Consider the following 19,272-nt stretch of genomic DNA (forward strand, 5'->3'; position numbering starts at 1 on the left):
TTCTGCTACAAAAGCATTTCCACAATGCGACACCCTGCAAATAGCTGAAGCTAACAATGAGCGAAACAGTGGCAGCCTGGGGAGATATCAGTCCCACCTCCCAGGGAGCCCCAGAGACACAAGGGGAGACTCCAGGCACCCCTCAACCTTCAGGCCAAGATGCCAAGAATCTAGTATTTCAAAAAAACACTTTATTTACAGTATCGTACACCTCCACCCAATGTGTTAGTGGTTTTGCCTGTCTGAGGCCCAGTGAGCAGAATTGAAACCGATCCCTGGAAATGAGAGTCAGGAGCTGCAGAGGCTGTGCTAGGGGAGGGCAGCGATAGAGCCCTGCCGCTGGAGCAGGGCATGGAGAGCAGCACCCACCCTGCAGCCGGAGCAGGGCAGGAGGCTCCTGCTGGGGCCACGGCCGGCTGCCTGCCCCTCCAGGCAAGGGCCTGACACTCAAGGAGGTCCGCGTCCCGCTGGTGGAGCAGGATGGCACTCCAGGACCAGCACGAGCCAGGCGAGCTCTGGAGCTCGCAGCAGCGGCGGGCACATCGTGCCAGGGTGAGGACCGAGGGGAGCCAGCCCCATCTACCACCACCCCTTTGCCCCCACACCAGAGATGCAGCCCTCCCTAGGGCTTGATGCCATCGCCCCATGCCTGGGAAGCAGGTAGTAACAGCAAATAGCACAGACACCCTGTCCCTCACCAGCCCCTCGTGGCTGCTCCTGCACTCCTCGAGGAGTCCCAGTTTGTCCCAGCACCTCAGTGTTGGGCAGGTATCTTTTGCTGGGCTGGCAGCTGAACCCACTTTCCCCATGAGATGCGGGACAGAGGAGCCTCGCAGGCCAGTGCCTACCGCAGCCCCTGAGCCAGCCCGCAGTCCAGAGGTAGTCCAGGGCCCCACTGGCTGTTGGGGCTCAGCTGAAGAAGTAAGTGGAATCCATCACCTTCTTCAGGTTGAATGCGCCTGGAGGAAGGCAGGGAGAGGGGACGTCAGAGTACAGCAGGGTCAGGGCAGGGTGGAAATGGGGCAACTGGGAGAGAAGCTGCCCCAATCCCTGCTTCAGCTCAGCCCCTGCTGCAGGGTAGGTCAAGACAGCAGGGACCTTAGACGTCTTCCAGGAACTGATGTCCCTCCAAATTCTTCTAGGACAGTGGTAGGAAGAGCAAGACAGAAGAGCGTAACAGCAGCAAGGCAGGGAAGGAAGAGAGTAGTGCACACCCCCACAGGACAAACCATCCCTGCCACTGGATTGTGCTGCCTCTGGCACTCACCACAGCAGCTGCTCAACAGTAACGGAGCACTGACCTGTTCCGTTTTGCAAAGGCAGAACAAAGGTTAGCCAGATGGTCTGGCAGAGGCAGGGCCGAAAGATTAGGAGGAGTTAAACTAATTGCCTTAATCCCATTGCATGTATATCATCTAGATCCTGGCAATTACCATACTGAGTGCCTCACTCCCATCTCCAGGCAAATGCCTCGTGGTTGGAAACAGATGGGAGAGGAACAAGATGGGATGGGATGAGCTGGATCAGCTTGGGGAAAATCCCTGGAGCTCAGCTCCGGGGAAGGCAGGCACTGCTCTCAGGGATGCTACAGGGGAATGCCTTAAGGCGCTGCCCCATGGCTCTGCAGTCCAGCTCAGGCAGGAAAGCCTGATCTCAGGGGACAGCTTTAGCACGGCTGGCCAGACCCTCACTACGCGTAACTTCAGACACCACGTGAGCTCAGCGATTTTGGGGGCCACTCCCCATGTCACTCCCTTTATCTCCAAACTGCTCCTGAGCTTTGCAGTTCCTGTCCTGTGCTCTTACCTGTCTTGGGGACATTCGACAGCTGCTCCATCAGTTTCTTCTGCCAGAGGGCTCTAGTCTCTCTGCCAGGGCTGGATGAACCAGAAGGAAAGCAAGTCAACATGGGAGCTCTGGAAGAAGGTGCACCCACCTCTGCTCCCCAGTGCAGGCCCCTGACAACAGGATTCAGCTCTTCCAAAACGCATTACATGCCCTGCAGCAGCAGCAGCCCAGCCCCTGGCACAGCAGCCCCAGGCTGAGGCATCTACAGACCCTGCCCAGGAGTGAGTCAGTCTGTGCTGTCTGGCTCTGCAGTGGAAACAGAGGGCCACGCACCGGCCCGACCCAACGTGTGTCTTCACTGCCCCTTACTGCCTCGTTCGCAGCAGGGAACCCAAGGCACAGACATTATGGCCTGTCTCAGGCCCACTGAGGGATTCAAGCACAAATCTCTACTTCCAGTCTGCAGCAAAAGGATGCAGACACGTTTTCCACACTGAGGTCAGTCAAGAAGGAAGCACAACTTCTCCCCAGAGCAACACCCAGGCAGGTGACACAACCTGTGAGCACCTGGGCACAACCACCCCCAGGAGAGGGAATCAGTGGGAGTAGGAAGGAGAGAGATGGGGGTTTGCCAAAGGGCGAGGAATACCTGCAGTACTTCTCCAGCATGAACTCAGACAGATCCTGCAGGATCTTCTCGCTGTGCAGAGCCACAAATTGCTGCCGACAGATCTGATCCAGGGAGCAATGGTGAGTTGCAGGTTAACAGGCGCCTTCCCCTCCTTCCCGTCAGTGCTTCTCAGCCAAGACAGGTCAGAGGTGAGGGGCAGGGAAGGCAGCAGGCAAGAGTGGGAAGGGGGGGCTGCCAGACAAGGGTGAAGGGAATCAGCGTGGGGAGGTGGGAAGCAGAGGCCAACTCCCATTTATCAACCTACTGTACAACCCTCACAGTGCACCAGGGGAAAGAGCCCAGGGCAGGACAGAGGCACTGACTCTGCTAGGTGCTGGGTTTAGCACTGATTTACAGGCACAGATTCTCTCTTACACCCTCCTTGAAGGGTGGGAGGAGACGGCGCTGTGGCACCAAGAAATCAGCTGCAACCGCCAGCAAACGCCGCAGGTTCACCTCGCCTGGGTAAATAAATCAGCCTATGGAGCAAAGCCCAGGGGAGGCAAGGGCTGGCACGTGCCCAGAGGTCAGATCAGCAAGATCCCTGCTCACAAGGGACCCGGGAGGACACTTTTACCTGGTTCATGACATCCACGGTGAGCGCGTGAGTCCAGTAGCAGTCGTGGACTGAGACGAAGCTCAAACCCTGCCTGGGAAGCAGCAGAAAGTACCATGAAATAGTGCTGAGAGCCCCCACTCTGTGATGTCCCATACCCCATGTAGACATGGGACATGCTGGGACAAAAGTAGGGACCATGCAAGGAGGACTCCTTGCACAGCACCTGCAGATCTTCAGCTAACCCCATGACCTCCCTGTCCCTGCCCTGCTGCCTCCTCTCAACCCTGCTCTGCCAGAAGACTCAAACACCCAGGGAAATCTCTTTCCCAGGTTGCACACCTTGCCCTGGTGATGCACGGACCAAGTCCTGGAGCCAGGAAAGAGCCCCAGCTGCCTGCTCCCTACCTGAGGCAGTGCAGGGCCGTGAGCATCATGTGTGTGGAGTCCAGAGAGTGGATGAAGTTGGGTGGGAAGGCGTTCTTCTGCTTCACTGTATCAGGCTTCCTGCAGCACAAAGTGGGAGACGGGAGGAGCTGGGGAACTTCCAGGGCCAAAGGTGAAAGCACCAGCACAGAGCCAGTGTCAGACCTGGGGTTGATGGGGGCAGCCCTGGAGGGCTCCAGGGCCCTGCTGAAACACAGGGCCCCACTCCTCCAGCTGGCTTTCTGCAGCTCAGGGCAATGCCACGAGTTTTGGCACTCACTGGCAGGTTTCACTGATGGGAAGGTTTTGTCCCCAAAGCACAGGCTGGGGACAGCAGGGGCTCAGCAAAGACTGTGGTTTCATACTTACTGGTTACTGTTGGAGCTTTTCACACTCAAGTTCTGTATGCTGCAATTCAGCTGCAGGGAGAAAGAAAGGAGATCAGCTGTCACAATGCCCTGCCCAGCCAGCACAAGGCACTCAGCACTGCCCTGTAATTCTAGAGAGGGGATCGTGTCGGCCACCAGCTACTCTGCTTTGCAGGAAACATCCCTGGCTGCAACGAGGGCCTGGGCAGGGACCTTTCCAGGGCATCCCAGTCACCGTGGCAGCTGTCACTCCTCAGTGACATCTTGCCTGCTTCCCCTTCTTGAGGATGCTGACAGGCATCCTTCACCCCTTCCCGGTGATACGCTGATTCACCCCTGCAAGGCCTACGAGAAGGGCTCCTGGAGGTGAGCGGCTCAGAAGGACAAGAGAGGCTGGGGAGACGTGAGTCAGTGCAGCACCGTGTGGGAGGCGAAAGCAGCAAGACTGAATCACGCAAACCCTGAGGAAGGCTCCTCGGTGCGCGGAACGGGCCCGTGCCCCAGCTGCCTGAGTGGGCTGAGAGCAGCAGAGCTTCCTCACCAGCCCACCCACACGCTCCAGTCTCTGCAGGGAGCAACGAGGCTGGAGGATATGCCTGTGCACACAAATCCTATCTGCTCTGCAGGCTCACCTGCAGGTGATGCCAGCCTGCCAGGCTTTAGCCTGCTGCCTTGAAGCCTGGCTGCCCCTTCCCTGCTCCCCACCATGGCAGAGGGAGGGGCAGACGAGTCCCACACACCAGATACTCACCACAGTGGACTTCGACCGATAGTAGGGCTGCACGATGGGGAGACCCAGCGGCGTGACCCACTCCACTGTCCGCCCCGACTGGGCAATGAGCTTGGCACTCTCCGTCAGCCAGTTCTTTAGCAGAGGGAAGCAGGGGAAGAAAGTGGCTGGAGTCAGTACAGTACAGCAGCTGGGAGACCCCATCTCCTCCCAGCACAGGCAAGCCCGACTCCTGCCACCGAGACAGTCCAGTGCTTACAGGGGAGTTTGGCCCTGCGGCAGGCACGATCCCACACCTCTGGGATGGGACAGGAGGATCCTCTCTGGGCCAGGACCCAGAAGAACCAGCTCTCCCCACAGAGCATCCCCTGGTCCATGTATGGGTGGGCCAGGGAAGAAATAAAGGCAGAGAGGTAAGAGGAGACAGCCACTTTACCTGAATATCTCGAGTTGCTGAGAACATCTCCTTGATGCTACTGAACACCTGCTTTACGAGGTAGTGAGACGCTTCCCACAAGTATTCCTGCACAGACCAAAGGCAGAGCGAGGGGTCAGGCAAAGGGGCAGCAAAAGATGCTAAGCGAAGTGATGGGACCTAGGGCAAGCTAAAAGAGCATCTCCCTGCTCTCTGGTGCCTCAAAACTGCCTCCATCAGACTGTGCTGTTGCAGATGGCTGTGGGTTGTGATGGAGGGAGGCAGAGATCAGCATTTCAGATGGCTCCTTGTCCAAGGACAGGCTGATCCCTGTGTAACATCCCTGGATGAACAGGAGGCCCTCGCTGCCTCATCTGTCCCAGGAATGAAACACAGGGCAGAAACACTCCCAGCACCAACCTGCCATGGCAAATCACCCACGCAGGCAGGACTATCTCACAGTAAAGTCACAGAACAAGAAACAGGCAGCAGGAGGAGCAAGCCTCCAAGGGCTCTGCTAGAGACAAGGGCCACTTCCAGAGGGAAGAGCACAGCCACAAACCTTGTTTTGCATCTGAAACACCAGCTGAGGCTGTCATGCCACCAAGCTGGGCCCAGGAAGGATGAGGAGCAGCCCCATCTGAAGAATCCCTCCCCACCCACAAGTGCTGGCAGGCAGCTCTCCTGCAAGCTGGACAAGCCTGGCACAGGCATGGGGGACTCAGTCCTGCACGCCCCTCCGCCAGCTGAGATTTGGCAGGGTAAGGAGAGAGCAGGGCAGGAAGGAAACCCACAGCAAGGGCAGTGCAGGTACCTCTCCCAGCAGGGCCTGAGAGCTGGGGGAGGCCAGGGCAGGCATGCTACCTCAGGGAACTCGTCAATCTCCTTGAGACGCTTCTCCATCTGTAGCCGCCCGCCGTAGCGCGTGACACCGTACACCACCGTCATCACCGTCTGCTTCACCACCTTGCGGCTGATGAAGCCTTGCAGCACCTGGGCGACCTTCACCCCCTGTTCAGCATCCTTCTTCCGAAACTCCTCCACCTGAGGAGGAGAGTGCCCTGGGAGGTCAACCCCACCACAAGCCATGCTGGCCCAAGCCCCCTCCATGGCTGGGGGAATCAGGGGGGCCACATGAGACCCTCCCAGCTGTGCGCTGCCTGGCCTGAACTCCCCATCAGAAACCCTGCTGCCCATCTTCACCAGCCCTGGTTAAGAGAGATCATCTGCTGAAGGAATCGAGAGGCATCCACATCTCACAGACCAGAGCCTTCCACTGCTGCCTCAGCAGAGCAGTGTCCCTTGGCAGCCGAGTGGTGCCGGACACCACAAGGACACGGCCCTAGGGCTGTGGCTGACGACTCAGGTCCTCCCAACTCTGCCACTCCCAATGATAACTCTGAGCAAACCAAGCACCCTGCATGCTTCTCCCGCCCTCTGGTGCGGTGCTGCCTGGATAAAACGTGCTGAGACCTAGAAGGGAGAGCCAGGGCTTCAATGCCAGTTGAATGAGTCTGGTAGATCTCAGTACACTTCCCAGCAGACTCATTTCACATCATGTCTTGCCAAGAAAACTGAAGACTCGGCAGCAGTGCCAAAGGCTGAATCTCTTCCCCCTCCCTCCTGCCCAGCTCCAACGAAGCAAATCCCATAACCTGCAGGCCAGCCAGCTGCTACCAAGAGATGAGGAACAGTCTCTGCTCTCTCATACCTCTCTATCCTACTTGTCCCAGACTTCATTCAGGAGAAGTGAGGACAGCAGAAATCCCAGTGGATTTCTCACAGCTACCTCTCCCAGGACAGATCTCCAGCCAGACCACCACTGCAGCTGCTGCAGTGGTTCCCATTTGGGGAGGGAGAGACTCTCTGCCTGTGACCAGCTCATGCTTTCCCAGCTCTCTGTACACTGGTCTTACCTCCACTTTTCTCCTTAGGAGCTGGAGTGACCCTGTGCAACACACCGGCAAGGGGGCAGGCAGGGAAAGGACACCTCCCCGTGTCCCCACTGTGCCTCACCTGCTGGGCCACCGCACTGTAGACATCCTGGGGGATGCTGCAGGGCATCAGATTGACAGACGTGGCGCCAATAAGGTCCCGGCCAAGAGCTGCGTAGTGCTGCAGACCATTGCAAGAGCCGTCCTGCATGTGGAAAGAGAGCAGGGTGGAAGCAAGGTGTTAGCGTGTGGATGGAGCCCTGCTCATCCGCCCCCACTCACCAGCACGGATACACTTGGCTCAGAAGTTTATTGCCATTTTCCCCCCTCTCTTTGGACAGGTTTGCAGCTATTCTGCCAGCAGTGGCCAGGGCCATGCCAGTTTCCATTTTCCTTCTGGCCAGCTTTCCTGTCTGGGCCTCAGCATTAACTACTGCTGCATATGAGGTTTAAAAAAAGGAAGACTTCACATCACACTGCCCCCTCCATGAATTTTGAAAGACAGAGCTCTGTGGAAACACTGAGAAAGAGAAAATTTGGAAAACAACAAATCTGGGATGCTAAAATAAACCCCAGGAGCCGGCAGTCAAAACAACCTCAGAAAACCGAGGAGCAGGATCAGAGGCAGGCCAAGCCAAAGATCACTCAGCCACAGCTGACTCGGAGGCTCCAGTTAGCTGTGCTGCCTCTGCTCCGTGGCTGATGAAAACATCCTTCTGACAGAAACCAGCCCTGACCCAGCCTTTCCCAAAGCTGCAGTTACAGAGGCATGCTGACCGATCTGTCACAGCAGCTGCCCTGACAGCCCTCCTGGGACCAAGATCAGCTTGGATGAGATAGGCAGGACCCAAACCATTGTGTGGGAAGGTCCTGCTGTTCCCCAAACAGCACCAACAGAAACGCTTCTCATAGAAGATGAGCTGCTGCTTTGGACCATCCCTGCTCCTCCTGTGCTTGGGCTCTGCCTGGTCAAAGGGAGCCCACAGCTGCCGGCAGAATCAACGTTCCCCTCCTCCCCACACCCTGCAGTGCAGCAAGTTGCAGAGCCGAGAATTGACAGGGCTCCGGCAGCCCTGCCGCGGCAGAAGAGCTGCCTCTATTAACCAAGTGCTGATGACTCAGGTGGAAAGAGACTGAGGTGCCCTCCAGGAGGAGTCCTTGCCTGAATTTCATTAACAGCACCCTCCACACACCCCCAGACTGCTCTCTTGATCTTTTGTTGTCATAACAGTCAGTTTAGATGGTCTCATACATATTCCAGACCATTGCTACTGGCAGAATACACCCTGTTCTTCCCCCCCCGCCCCCCCGGACTTCATTAGGGCCATCTGATCTTCTAATGAGATAAATGAGCAAACCCCTCTCACCAGGAAAACAATTAATCATTGTCTCCCATGCAGCAAGGGGATTCATCAGTGCAGACAGATAGCTGGCTGGGCAGTGGCTGCAGAGAGAGCTGCGGATCTGCTTGGAGGCAGCAGAGAGAAAGGGCTGAGAGCTGGCTAACAGGAGTGGCTGCCTGGCTCCTCTCTCTGGCCGGGAAGGACAGATGCCTTCAGAAGCTGAGCAGCACCTGAGCGATTGCACTTGCCCCACTCAATGCATGGTCACACCTGGGACCAAGCAGGGACAGGGTACATGGTGAATGACAGCCACATCACTGAATGTGGGGGACAGATCAGCTCTGCCCCCCTGCCGTGCTTCACCTCCCATATTTTGCCCCTGCAGAGCTGCTCAGCCCCAGCCTCAGAAGAGGGGCGAACGCCCCCAGAGCCTCAGCACAGCCCCAGGCACTTCAGATGGGCAGGTGCTGCCATGCCCCATGTTACATCCCACCCAGCCAGGGTCAGCCTGACTTCCAGTCCTGATCCCATGCCTGGAGAAGGTAAGGCTGGCCTAGCTCTCACCCTGCGGGCAGCAAACGGCCATCTCCCAGACAGGCTCTGCTCCAGCCAAAGGAAGCAAAGCAGCACTTAACCATACTGGCTTATTAACAGCTGCATGCAGCAGCAAATTACTGGAGCTCTCAAGCCAAGATGCCTGTAGACTGTACTCCCATTCTTAAGAAAGCCTGGCCACATGGCGTAGTAAATACAGCACTGGAGAGCTGGACGCTTCTGCCTTGCCCTGAGCTTTGGGCCCTGCCTGTTCTTCTCCCCACCACTCAGCCACACGGGCCATGTGGATCCACTGGGGCTCTAACCTGGTGAACTGGGAAGTGGGAGATGTAGGCTGCTGGATCCGGGGACCGTGAGGCTTTGGCGATTTCCATACAGCATGCCAAGGCTTGCCAGGGTTCATCGGTGTTCATCCACCACTTCTTGCCCTGGGAAAATGAAAGCACACACTGGTAGGAGCGGGCAGTGTTCTTGTGGCACCCCAAAGCAGAGGCAGGCGCCCCTGTGCTCGAGATATACGAGGCAAGGCACTTCCTCCCACCATGCCTCCAATTCCCTAATATTTTGTCATGTTTACAGACAGAAATGTGTTATTTAGGAAACCCTGCAACACTTTGTTTCCCTTTTTCCTCTCGAAACATTATCTTTCAAGTTGTTTCTGTTTCAAAATTGATTTGATTTCCATTTTATTTTACTTTCTAGAAGCTATGCTGGATAAGAGGAATGGTTAAGCCCTCTGAAATTGAGGACAACGCCGATCCCTTTTTTGCCTGGCATATTTGGACTTCAGCAGAGGAACTTCCCTGCTATTCAGTTTGGTCGCTGAAGGGGAAGCTCCCAACCTGCCTGGGGCTAGCTGCAGGCTCCCAGAGCCCACGCTATTCCCCCATGGTTCAGGGTCACACCACTCCACCCCAAGAGCAAGCAGAGCCCTGCCAGCCGTTCACCACCTACCGTGAGCGGGTGGTCGGCTGAGTCCAGGATCTCCTCCATGATTTCATTGGCATACTCCAGCCGCTCCTGCAAAGCGTTCTTCTTCTTCAGCCCCGTGAGGTTAATGAGGTGGATCTTCAGCCAGTCAAGGCCCTTGGGCCCCAGCGGCCTTCCCTCTGCGAAAAGCAGGATGGCCCGGGTGACATCATTACCAAGGTGGTTGAAATAAGGTGGGCAAGGGTAAGTCCTGCCTCGGAAATCCATGTTGTGAGGAAACCAGAACACCTTGTCCCTGACGTAGTTGGCAATGGAGAGCTTATAGAGCGCATCCATGCGCAAGCTGTGCATTTCAGCTGCCTTCTTCTTGCACAGCAACAACTCGTGCTTCTGGGACTTGTTGCAGGTGGAGGAATTGCTCGGAGTAGGAGGCGGCCTGGGGGCCTCAGAGATGGGCGGTGGGATGTCCAGCTTCTCATTGCCTTTGTCATTGAAGATGGAGATGATGATATCCAGCACCGGCTGGTTAATCTTCCAGGCGCAGTTGCCCAGCTGGTTGAGGGCATCCAGCACAGGGTGGAGGTTCACAGGAGGACACTGCTCCAGGAGCAGCTGGTGCTGGATGGCCCCATCCACAAAGCGCATCAATTTGGTGTCATTCAGGACAAAGGCGCCAAAGTTGGGGGAGGTCCAAGGTACTGGGGGGCACAGCATAGGTATGGCGGAGGAGTTAAAGGTCAGCAAGGTCTCTGCAGCATCTGACACAATCTGGGAGAAGACGGGATGGGGCTTTATCAGCCCAATCTGGAAAGAAAGTCAGTAGCAGAGAATTAGGGCTGGAGTCTGGAAGAATATGTGGTCAGTCAGCCATTACATAGCGATCACGCTAAGTACTGACACTGTCCTCACAGAGCCAGAGGCTCCTCTAAGTGTCCCTGAGCAGGAAAGGCCGCAGGGGGGGAAAAGGGCCTTGCAAAGGCCTGGGTCCGATGAAGAGGTGACCTGCAGAGCCCCAGAGCCCCCAGGACAAGGCTCACCTGCCAGCTGCTGCGGAAGGAGTAGACGTGGTAGAGGACGGGGATAAGCCTGGGCTCCAGGCGAGGATTGAGGATGTTCCTGGGCACCTTGACAGCCTGCAGCAGGAGTTCCAGCATGTACATGCCCAGGCGCATGAGGAGCATGTATGGCCAGCTGCAGTCCTTCAAGTTCAAGGAAGGCCCAAAGCCTGCTTCTGCCACCAGCTTCTCCCAGTACTCCCGTGGCAAGTACTGTTCAGGCTGGGAGGTAGGAGAAAATTGGGTCAGCTGGAGGGGGCAGCCACACTGCTCCCAGGGGGTTTGCTGGATGGGATCTATGTGCCTGGAACATGGCTCTGAGAAAGACCCTCCTGTCCCTGTGTTCCTGTTGAGGTCCTCCCTGACAGGGGTATTTGGGAAAGGACTGCTGATGTGGTTGGGACAAGTCCAACAGCGAGAACCTGCTCCTGCTGCAGGCCAGGACACTGGCACTGCAAAGCCCTGTCACCACATCCCTGCGCTGACACCCTGTCCCCACACCATCCTGTCCCTACTTCCCAGGCTGCAGATCTGCCTCCCCCGCCACGCGATGCGCACACAGCTCTGGGAACGACCTGCTCATCCAGCCCTCGAGCTGCCCAGATCGGTGCCCTTGGCCCCTTTCTCCCCTCCCATCCTGCCCTGCAAAGCTCACCCTCCTCAAGCCCCAGAGCTCTCTTGCATGGGATTCCTGGCTCCAAGGAATCAATCCTGCTGATTTGAAACCTTCTGGCTCAGAAAGGCCCGCTTCTACGCCAGAACCGATGTGACTGTTGCCACAGGGCAGGGGACCTGTCAAGTGCCAGGTAGGGCCTTAGTGGTTCTGGTGGCCTCTGCAGCAGCAGGTTCCCAGAACCTGGACCCTGTGCTTGCGAGGAGGTGGACAAACTGCCTCACCCTGTCTCTGCTGCTGTGTAACCCACAGGCCCCAGGACCTCCCTCTCCCAGGTGTACCTACCTGGCTGTCCTTTGCCAGCAGGTGGATGTAGTTCTTGTAGACCTCCTGCACCTTCTCCAGCTGGTGGCTGCGCAGCTTCCTCTGGGTGATGTATCTGTTGTAGACTTTGGAGCCCAGGTCCCTGGCCAAGACAGCCAGGGATTCTCCTTGTGGAGAGAGGGTGTTGAGGATCTGAGAAAGGGGAAGGCGAAGAGGGTCTTAAGGAGGGAGGAACAGAAAGACGGAGCAGAGACACAAAGTGGGAGTTAAAGCCCCTGTGTGGGGAGCATAGAAAGATGCTGATTCCCATGGTGCTGAGCAGATGAGGAAGGAAACACAGCCAGGACAGAACAGGGGCTTCTCTGACTTCTCAGCACAGGGAGCAGACAGAGCCTGCACCTAATAACCTGGGCAAACTTTGAGGCTCATGTTCTGATTCTTCTGGCCCGAGTGGGCCATCAAGTGCTTTGTGGCAGCCCTATGGCCGTCCAGGCAGTCTGGTTCCTGTGGCTCTGTGAGGGCAGGGCAGGGTCCTACCTGCAGCATGATGCTCACGTACTCCTCATCCGACAGCAGGCACATGTAGGGGTAGAGAATGTTGTACCCTGCCCCCGTCTTGAGCTTGGACATGTTGCGTTTCGACTTCTGCAGGGCCTGGAGGATGGAGTCATGCCACTGGGAACGAAGGGTGGCCAGCAGTTTGCGCTACACAGAAATAGAAGCAAGACAGCAATGCTGGGGGGAGAGTGTGTCACCGGGGATCTGCCCCCCTCTTTAGGCCACTGACCCCTGCAACCCGGTCCTGAGGGCGAACTGCTCCCCTTCCCTCCAGACGAGCAGCCCCCAGACTCCCTGAGATTTACCGCTTTAATGGCTTGCGGGGTCAGAGGTTTGGTTGACTCCACTGACTCGATGGTTACAGTGTTGTCCAGCTCCATCTCCAGCTGCTGCTGAAAGCGCTCCTGCAGCTCCTGTGCAGAGAAATCCAGCTTGGGGTATGGCATCATCTTCTCCTGCAAGAGAGAGATATTAAGTCCCAAAAGCAGGGGGAAGAGAGACATGCTCTTTCTCCCAGCGTCCCTGCAAGAGTCATGTGGTACGAGTCCCTGCTGAAGGCACCTTTCTGGAACCTCAGAGTCCAGAGGTCTGAGCTCTCTGGCTGCCAAACCCCAGAATCTGGAGTAACCGGCCTCTCCAGAGGCTGCTCTGTTCCTGTGTCGTGGGTCAAGCACCCCTCACCCAGGCATCCCTTCCAGAGCATGAAGGTCATCTCCGGCCCCTCCCTGCTTCTATCTTCCTCTGTAAGGCTGTTGCTAAGGCTATTCACCTCCTTGGAACAAGGAGCTGCCTGATGTTTTGTGTGGGCTACTGAGCAAAGATTGGGCTAAAAAGTTCTTCCCATATTACAGTCCTGGGCTGGACCTGAAGACACCTGTGAACACCATTTGGCCAGCTCCAACACCTCTCCGAGCTGCAGATATCCTTGAGCTCTGTGGCTTACCTTGGAGTAGAAGTCCTGGAGGAGAGACGACTTGCAGGTCTGAGGGCTGGGTGGAGGGGGCAGCTGGTAGTTGGGCTGGACAATCCTGATGGCCTTCAGCACTTTCTCCTTCTCATCTTCCTCAAACAGGCACTTTTGAAAGAGCTCATCCACATGGAAGCCATCGTTCTTCAGCTGCTGCACATATCTGAAGAAAGGCAGATAAGACAGGCTTAATCTTTCACAGATGACTCTGTGTGTTGGACAGAAATCAGCAAATAATGAGGCAGGGAAAAAAGTTTTTAAGCATGGAGGAGACAGATGGGGGTGACCCTGTTTTGAGGATCCAAGAGCCTCGACTCTATCAGGCTCTTCCTTCCTCACTTGTGCCCTCAACTGCATCACCTGGACCCACACGAGACACCACAGGACAAAGAGCCACCCCTCCCAAATCCCTGGCAGCCACAAAAGCAAAACCCTCTCCCAAACCAGGGCTTAGGTGCCGGCACCCACCAAGAATCAGCTCTGAACACAGGGCACGAGACTGATACACGGCTCCAGGCCGTTCCTGGAGGGCTGGTGGGGCCTCCCATGCCCCGGTGGTTCCCAGCAGCTTTCCTCCGTGCCACCCTTCAGGCCAGGGAAGCTGTAGGAGGGTGCAGCCTCTCGCACTTGGAAAGGCTCTGACAGCCCCGGGGAGCAGGATGTGCCCCATGCACTTGCCCTGGGATGCCTCCTCCCTTCTGCACGCTCCACGCAGCAACTGCTGAAAGCCTTGCAGCACCTCGTGCCTGACCGCACCAGTGTCTGACCAGCCCCAGACAGGGCAAGAACGGTGCAGAAATGGGCATAACTGGGAAACCCACAGAAAGCAGATGCCTCAGTTTGCCTAGAGCATGACTGTCAGGCAGCCTGGCAGCAGGGTGCTGTCCTGTGGGACCACGGGAGCTCTCCCTGCCCTCCACACACAGCCAGGAGACATCTCTCAGGGCTGCAGGAGCTGCTGGGGTGGGAGCTGCCTCCAGAGCACAGTCTGTCCTGACAAGGTCACCCGCCTCAGGTTACAGCGATCAATTATCCACCCCTCCAGCCTGCACCTCAGCTGAGCAGGCAGCTTTCACCTTCACATTCGTGTGGGGAGACAGAGCTCTGCTGCCATTGCGAGACTGAGCAAAGAGATGCAGGTTCCTTCACCCTCAAATAACCCTGCTCTCCCCCGCAGCCCGAGGCAGCAGAAAGGAACCCACAGGGCTGGTCACAACTTGGGCAAAGGGCAGGGGACAGAGGTTCACACACCGAGCCTGGGAGCCAGGGCACAGGAGCGCGGCTTGCAGGGCTGCAGTGCAGCAGGAACAGCCTGAGCACCAGGAGCGGCCGCAGTGCCTGTGAGGAAGCTCTCTTTGCTGCAGCCCCCATTGCTGCTATGGACCAGAATCCCCTGCATGCACCAAGATTTCCCACTCCCAGCAAGGATGCTGTGGGACCACATCCTCCTGGCTCTGCTGGGCTGGAGCTGGGATCCAGGGCGCAGCAGAGCCCAGAGCCCCACCTGCCGACTGGCTCGGCCAGCGCCGGGTGACACTGGAGAGAGGACAGGCAGACTCGGGTGACGGTGACATCAGCCAGGCCCCAGCGCAAACCCCCATTAGCCACAGAAAGCAAAATGGGCAGGAGGGAGCCCCGGCAGCTTTGGGAAAGCATTAAGAGCCCAAGAGGTGATGCACAGTACCCTCAGCCAGAACAGCAACACGCTGTGAACCCTGCTGCTGTGTGCACCCCAAGCCGCATTTCAGTGCATTCGGGAGCAGGCAGGAGTTTTGGTGAGGAACAGCTCTATGTCTCTGCAGAGCCACTCTCCCCAAAAATTACCCCACAGCAGCCCAGTTAAAACAAGCAACTCCCACCTTACACCCTCAAAGGGACCCTGCAGCCTGGGAGCAGGGTGAGAAACAACCCCCATCTTGCCTGCTCCCAGCACAGGCTCAGCGCTCCAGGCCACGCCGCTGCCGAGTCCAACTGGGAGAGCACATTTGGGAGGGGAAGGGAAACGAGAGCTCATACCCACACACAGCACCAGCAAACAAACAGTTGTGGGGAAACACACACCCTGGCAAGGCTTGGGGTTGACAAATCCATGCAGGTGTGCTATAAACATCTGCCTATAGACAGCCCTACAGGTGTACTGCTGTATTGACGCAACACCCACACACCCAGGCAGGAAAGTCAGTGACAGTCACTTCTAAGTCAGCTGACTGGAAGACATTCACTCAGAGGCATCTAGAGCTTGTTAGCCAGCCAAGGGACACATGAGGCCAACGATAAATCCCTGAACCACCCAAGGGTGTTTGTGCAGCATTAGCAGATCACCAGAAAGCTTTCTCCGCCCTCTGGCAAGGCAGCTGGCTGTGCTACCAGACCCAGGCACTGCTCCTAGACCCAGCCTGCCGGGATCTCGCAGGGCTCCTTCAGCTCCTCGCTTTGGGTCTGACACTTCTTTTGCCCATTACGCTCCATGAAATCCACCTGAATCACCCTCCTGCAGAGCGCTGGCACCCTGCAAAACCAGCTGTTGGCTGAGCCTACGAGGAAGGGCAAACTGCATGGAGGTGCTGTAAAAATGAATGGAGAAACCAGTTCCTACTGGGCAGTGATGCAGGGCCCAGCGGGAGAGGGGTGCCCAAGATGGGTGCAGAACCAAGGAATACCCAACTGGAGAGAGGCTGCTCCCAGCCCAGGGAGCTGCTCTGTGAGCTCTGGGGGGAGCAGACAGCTCTGGCCAGAAGCAAGGTTGCTCTCACTCCCTAGAACCTGGGGGTGGCAAGGAGGGCCCACTGCAGAAGCCCTGCCTGCCCCTACATCTGGACACAAGAAGTGGGTCAGAGCACCTAGATGTGCACACAGCAGGGGCAGGTCTTCCCAACACCGGGCCAGTGCATCTCCTCTCCAGAACAAGCCCCCAGTTCTCCCAGCACAGGGGCAGGCTGTGGAGATGCTGCCGGGGCTCGGCAGCACCCTGCGACATGTGAAGCGCGTTACCTCCAGATGGCTTTGGTGGATGACTGGTTCCGGCCCATGCACTCCAGCGCTGCCGCGTAGGAGTCCAGGCTGGGCCGGAGGCCGACGGACTCCAGCATGGAAAACAGCCGGTTGATGCGCTGCAAGCAGCCCTGCGGATGAGAAGGGAAGGGGGCTGTGGACACAGACACCGGCAGCCCAAATCACAGCTTCACATCACTTTGCTCCTGTTCAAACGTAGCCACTCTATCCTGCCCATCCCCTTCTTCCCCTCAAAGCCACCTCACAGAGATCAGTGGCCTGATTCAGTGGCCTCCTATCAGCTCCATCCCTCTCAGCAGAAGCCAAGCCCTCCTTGAACACTTGCTGAAGACAGATGTGACAAACACCGAACTGTGACCGCGGCTTCTACAAGTGTGAGGCTCTTCATCCCCCTTTCCCACCCAGAAAAACTGACAGCCAGACAAGGGTGGCAGCCCCCAGCTCAGTACCTTTCTTGCCCAGCTACGCATCACGATGTTGTACGCACTGACATTCAAAAGCCTTCTCTTCCCAGGGGAGCTGTGGTACAAGAAAAGGAACTTCTCAGCCTCCTCTGGCTGCTGCAAGAAGAGGAAGCATTCGAGGTTGGACTGGATGGTCTGCTGCAGGATCTTGTACTGGCTGCTGTCCTTGTCCTCCAGCACCCTCTGACGCCTCTGCGGCTTTGCACCCTCCTTCAGTGCTGCCACCCTGGGCTTGCTGTGGGCATAGACGCTGTGGGGGCCAGCATGGCTCTGGCTCCGGGCAGCAGCCACTTTAGCCTTTGGGCTCTTCTTGGCTTTAGCTTTGGTCTTCGCCTTGCCCTTTGGTTTGGCCTTGGCCTGGCCCTCCAGAGCCAGCTGGGAGGCAGCGATGGATAACTTCCGCTCCACCTTCAGTTGCCGGATGTACATCTCCTTCTTCAACTTCTCTACCCAGCTGCTGGGCCGGGCTGGGCTCTCATCCTGGCCCCTGGGAGCAGGCTGATCCTCCGTGGGGCCAGGAGCCACAACTTTCTGCAGCGGGTCCTGGTACTTGTCATTCCCCAGCGGGGCCAGCTCCACTTTGTTGACTGTTGCCTCCGGCACGTTACTGGCTTGGAGCTGCTTCACTCGAGCCTTCAGCACTGCCGGGAAACACAGCCGAGGAGAGGTGAAACGACGTGAGGCGCAGCAGAAGGCTGTGTCCTACCCCAGGGCCTCGCCTCCAAGAGCGCCCAGGAACATGCTCAGTAACAGAGGGTCCACACAAGGACTTCTTCCCTCCTTGGCCAGCCCTCCTCCCAGCATTCAGCTGCTTTGACCACTGTCTTTCTGGGATCCACCCCTACGCCGTGGCCCGTGCCAGCATCCCAGGGAACCCAACAATGTCACTGCAAGGGAATGAGCACCAGCTCACGCTTGTCTAGCCTGCTGCCTGGCCACTTCACCAGGCCTCTCCAAGGACTTCACGCCCTCAGCTCACCTGGGCAGAGAGCCCAAAGCCAGAGCCCATTCCAGGTCAGTCTGTAGGGCCCTCACACACCCTGGAGGGACTCCTCTACTGTCCCTTAGGACCACCCTGTGTTTTACAGCAGCTCAGTGCTCCCTGTGGGTAGAGTGGGCCTCCAGGTCCTTGGGACGGGACAGAATTGCTCAGGGAGGCCCGCAAGCGCATGGGAAGCCCCACATCCTTGTTCAGGCTACAAGTATTTCCAGTCTCAGATATCTTCTTTCTGGCTACACAGAATGGGAAAATGCCTAGAAAACCTCCCAGACACTGAACAAGGGGAGCCCTGGGAGCTCTCCCAGCCCTCCCCTACTCACCTTCCAGCAGCTCTGTCCTCTCACAGACAGCAGGATCTCTCCTCGCCTTCTCCTTGGCGCTGGCGTTAGAGTAGTTCCTGAGAACACTCCATGGGATCCCTGCAGGGGAAAGACACAAAGACCAGGAGGTCAGAGGCTGCTTCACCCCTTACGGTGCTTGCTGCCCCACGGCAGGGCCCCAGTGGGGCAGCAGGTGGGTGCAGAGGGGAGAAGGCAAGTGGTGTTTCCCAGCTCAGCTTGCTGGTCCCAGCAGCCACAGAAGGGCGGGGGGCAACTCTGTGCCAGCAGAGACAAGGACACCCCCGCACCCCCTGGCTCTAACCTCTTGGCGGGAACATGACCCCAGGGACGCCACAAACCCCAGCGCTGTTGCAGGGCATGACAGGAGCCCGGCAACCCCCAGAGCAGGCAGGGACAGGGCCCCAGAGACCCCCCATTCCTGTCCTTAGAAAACTGCGGGACCCCCGCAGACGCCATCACCTCCCCTAGCGGGGGGCTCATGATGCAAAGCGACCCTGACAGCCCCCAGCTCTGTCTCAGCGCAGGGTTCGGGACACCAGGGACCCCCGCATCCCCCAGGACCGCAGGGACACCCCCCCACCCGGCCCAGCCCCGTCCCCAGGGTTGGGGTCAGGCCTCCGGGACCCCCAGTCGCGTCCCCGGCGGCCGAGGGGCAGGACCCCAGGGCTCCCCGCTTCGCTCCCCCGGGCCCCCCCAGACCCGCCCCGGGCCCCCCCCAGACCCCCTCACCGGCGCCCCGCAGCCGGGCCGGGCCCAGCAGCGCCGCCCGCAGCCGCAGCAGCGCCATGCCGCCCCCCCCACCCCGCGCTACGCCGCCATGCCGCCGCGCGCCCCCACTGCGCAGGCGCCGCGCGATGCACGCCGGGAGCGGGAGTTCCGCCCCGCCGGACTACAACTCCCATGGTGCAGCGCGGCAGCACGCCCCTCCCGCGCCCCCTGGCGGCCGCGGCGGCCCCGACGGGGCGGGACGGGACGGGACCGGACCGGACCGGGGACAACACGGCGCTGCCCCGCGCTCTCCCGGCCCCGACCCTGGCGCGCCTCCGCCCGGGCCGCAGACAGACACCGCCCCAGAGCCACGGAGGTCCCGCACACCCCCGAGGGACCTGTCCCGCCCCCGGCCCCCGCCCACCTTCCGCGGGAGCCGGGGCGTGCAGTCACCCAACCGGGCGCCCTGCGAACGCAGGCGAGCGACCGGGGACCGGGAGCATCTAGGGCAAGCT

General features: G+C 58.3%; 1 protein-coding gene across 2 annotated transcripts; it reads right to left on the bottom strand.

Annotated features, from left to right (window-relative positions):
- Positions 1 to 169: 169 nt before the first annotated feature.
- Positions 170 to 18,882, bottom strand: POLRMT (RNA polymerase mitochondrial). 2 transcript variants are annotated; one of them, XM_064469667.1, is made up of 21 exons: positions 18,779 to 18,882; positions 18,029 to 18,127; positions 16,694 to 17,349; positions 16,224 to 16,354; positions 13,209 to 13,395; positions 12,571 to 12,720; positions 12,245 to 12,412; positions 11,729 to 11,899; positions 10,753 to 10,992; positions 9,740 to 10,519; positions 9,091 to 9,213; positions 6,970 to 7,092; positions 5,818 to 5,997; positions 4,975 to 5,061; positions 4,560 to 4,673; positions 3,810 to 3,859; positions 3,423 to 3,521; positions 3,036 to 3,108; positions 2,438 to 2,520; positions 1,807 to 1,877; positions 170 to 959 (listed from the first exon to the last, which is right to left on the bottom strand). In XM_064469667.1, exons 1-21 carry the CDS (start codon positions 18,834 to 18,836, stop codon positions 910 to 912), a joined length of 3,693 nt encoding a protein of 1,230 aa, XP_064325737.1. In that variant the 5' UTR covers positions 18,837 to 18,882; the 3' UTR covers positions 170 to 909. The 2 variants fall into 2 exon arrangements, with proteins under 2 accessions (XP_064325737.1, XP_064325739.1); XM_064469669.1 differs by lacking the exons at positions 170 to 959; positions 1,807 to 1,877; positions 2,438 to 2,520 and adding an exon at positions 2,539 to 2,650.
- Positions 18,883 to 19,272: the final 390 nt, after the last annotated feature.

This window comes from Phalacrocorax carbo, chromosome 19 (genome assembly GCF_963921805.1).
Source record: "Phalacrocorax carbo chromosome 19, bPhaCar2.1, whole genome shotgun sequence".
NCBI lineage: Eukaryota > Metazoa > Chordata > Aves > Suliformes > Phalacrocoracidae > Phalacrocorax > Phalacrocorax carbo.

Bases quoted from the DNA above. Each gene is read 5' to 3' on its own strand.
- POLRMT (XM_064469667.1), bottom strand. From the start codon at position 18,836: ATGGCGCTGCTGCGGCTGCGGGCGGCGCTGCTGGGCCCGGCCCGGCTG. The intron at 10,520-10,752 runs GTGAGCCTTGTC...CTTTCTTTCCAG, and splicing joins CCTTCCGCAGCAGCTGGCAG to ATTGGGCTGATAAAGCCCCA. The intron at 5,062-5,817 runs GTAGCATGCCTG...TGGTCTGTGCAG, and splicing joins AGATTGACGAGTTCCCTGAG to GAATACTTGTGGGAAGCGTC.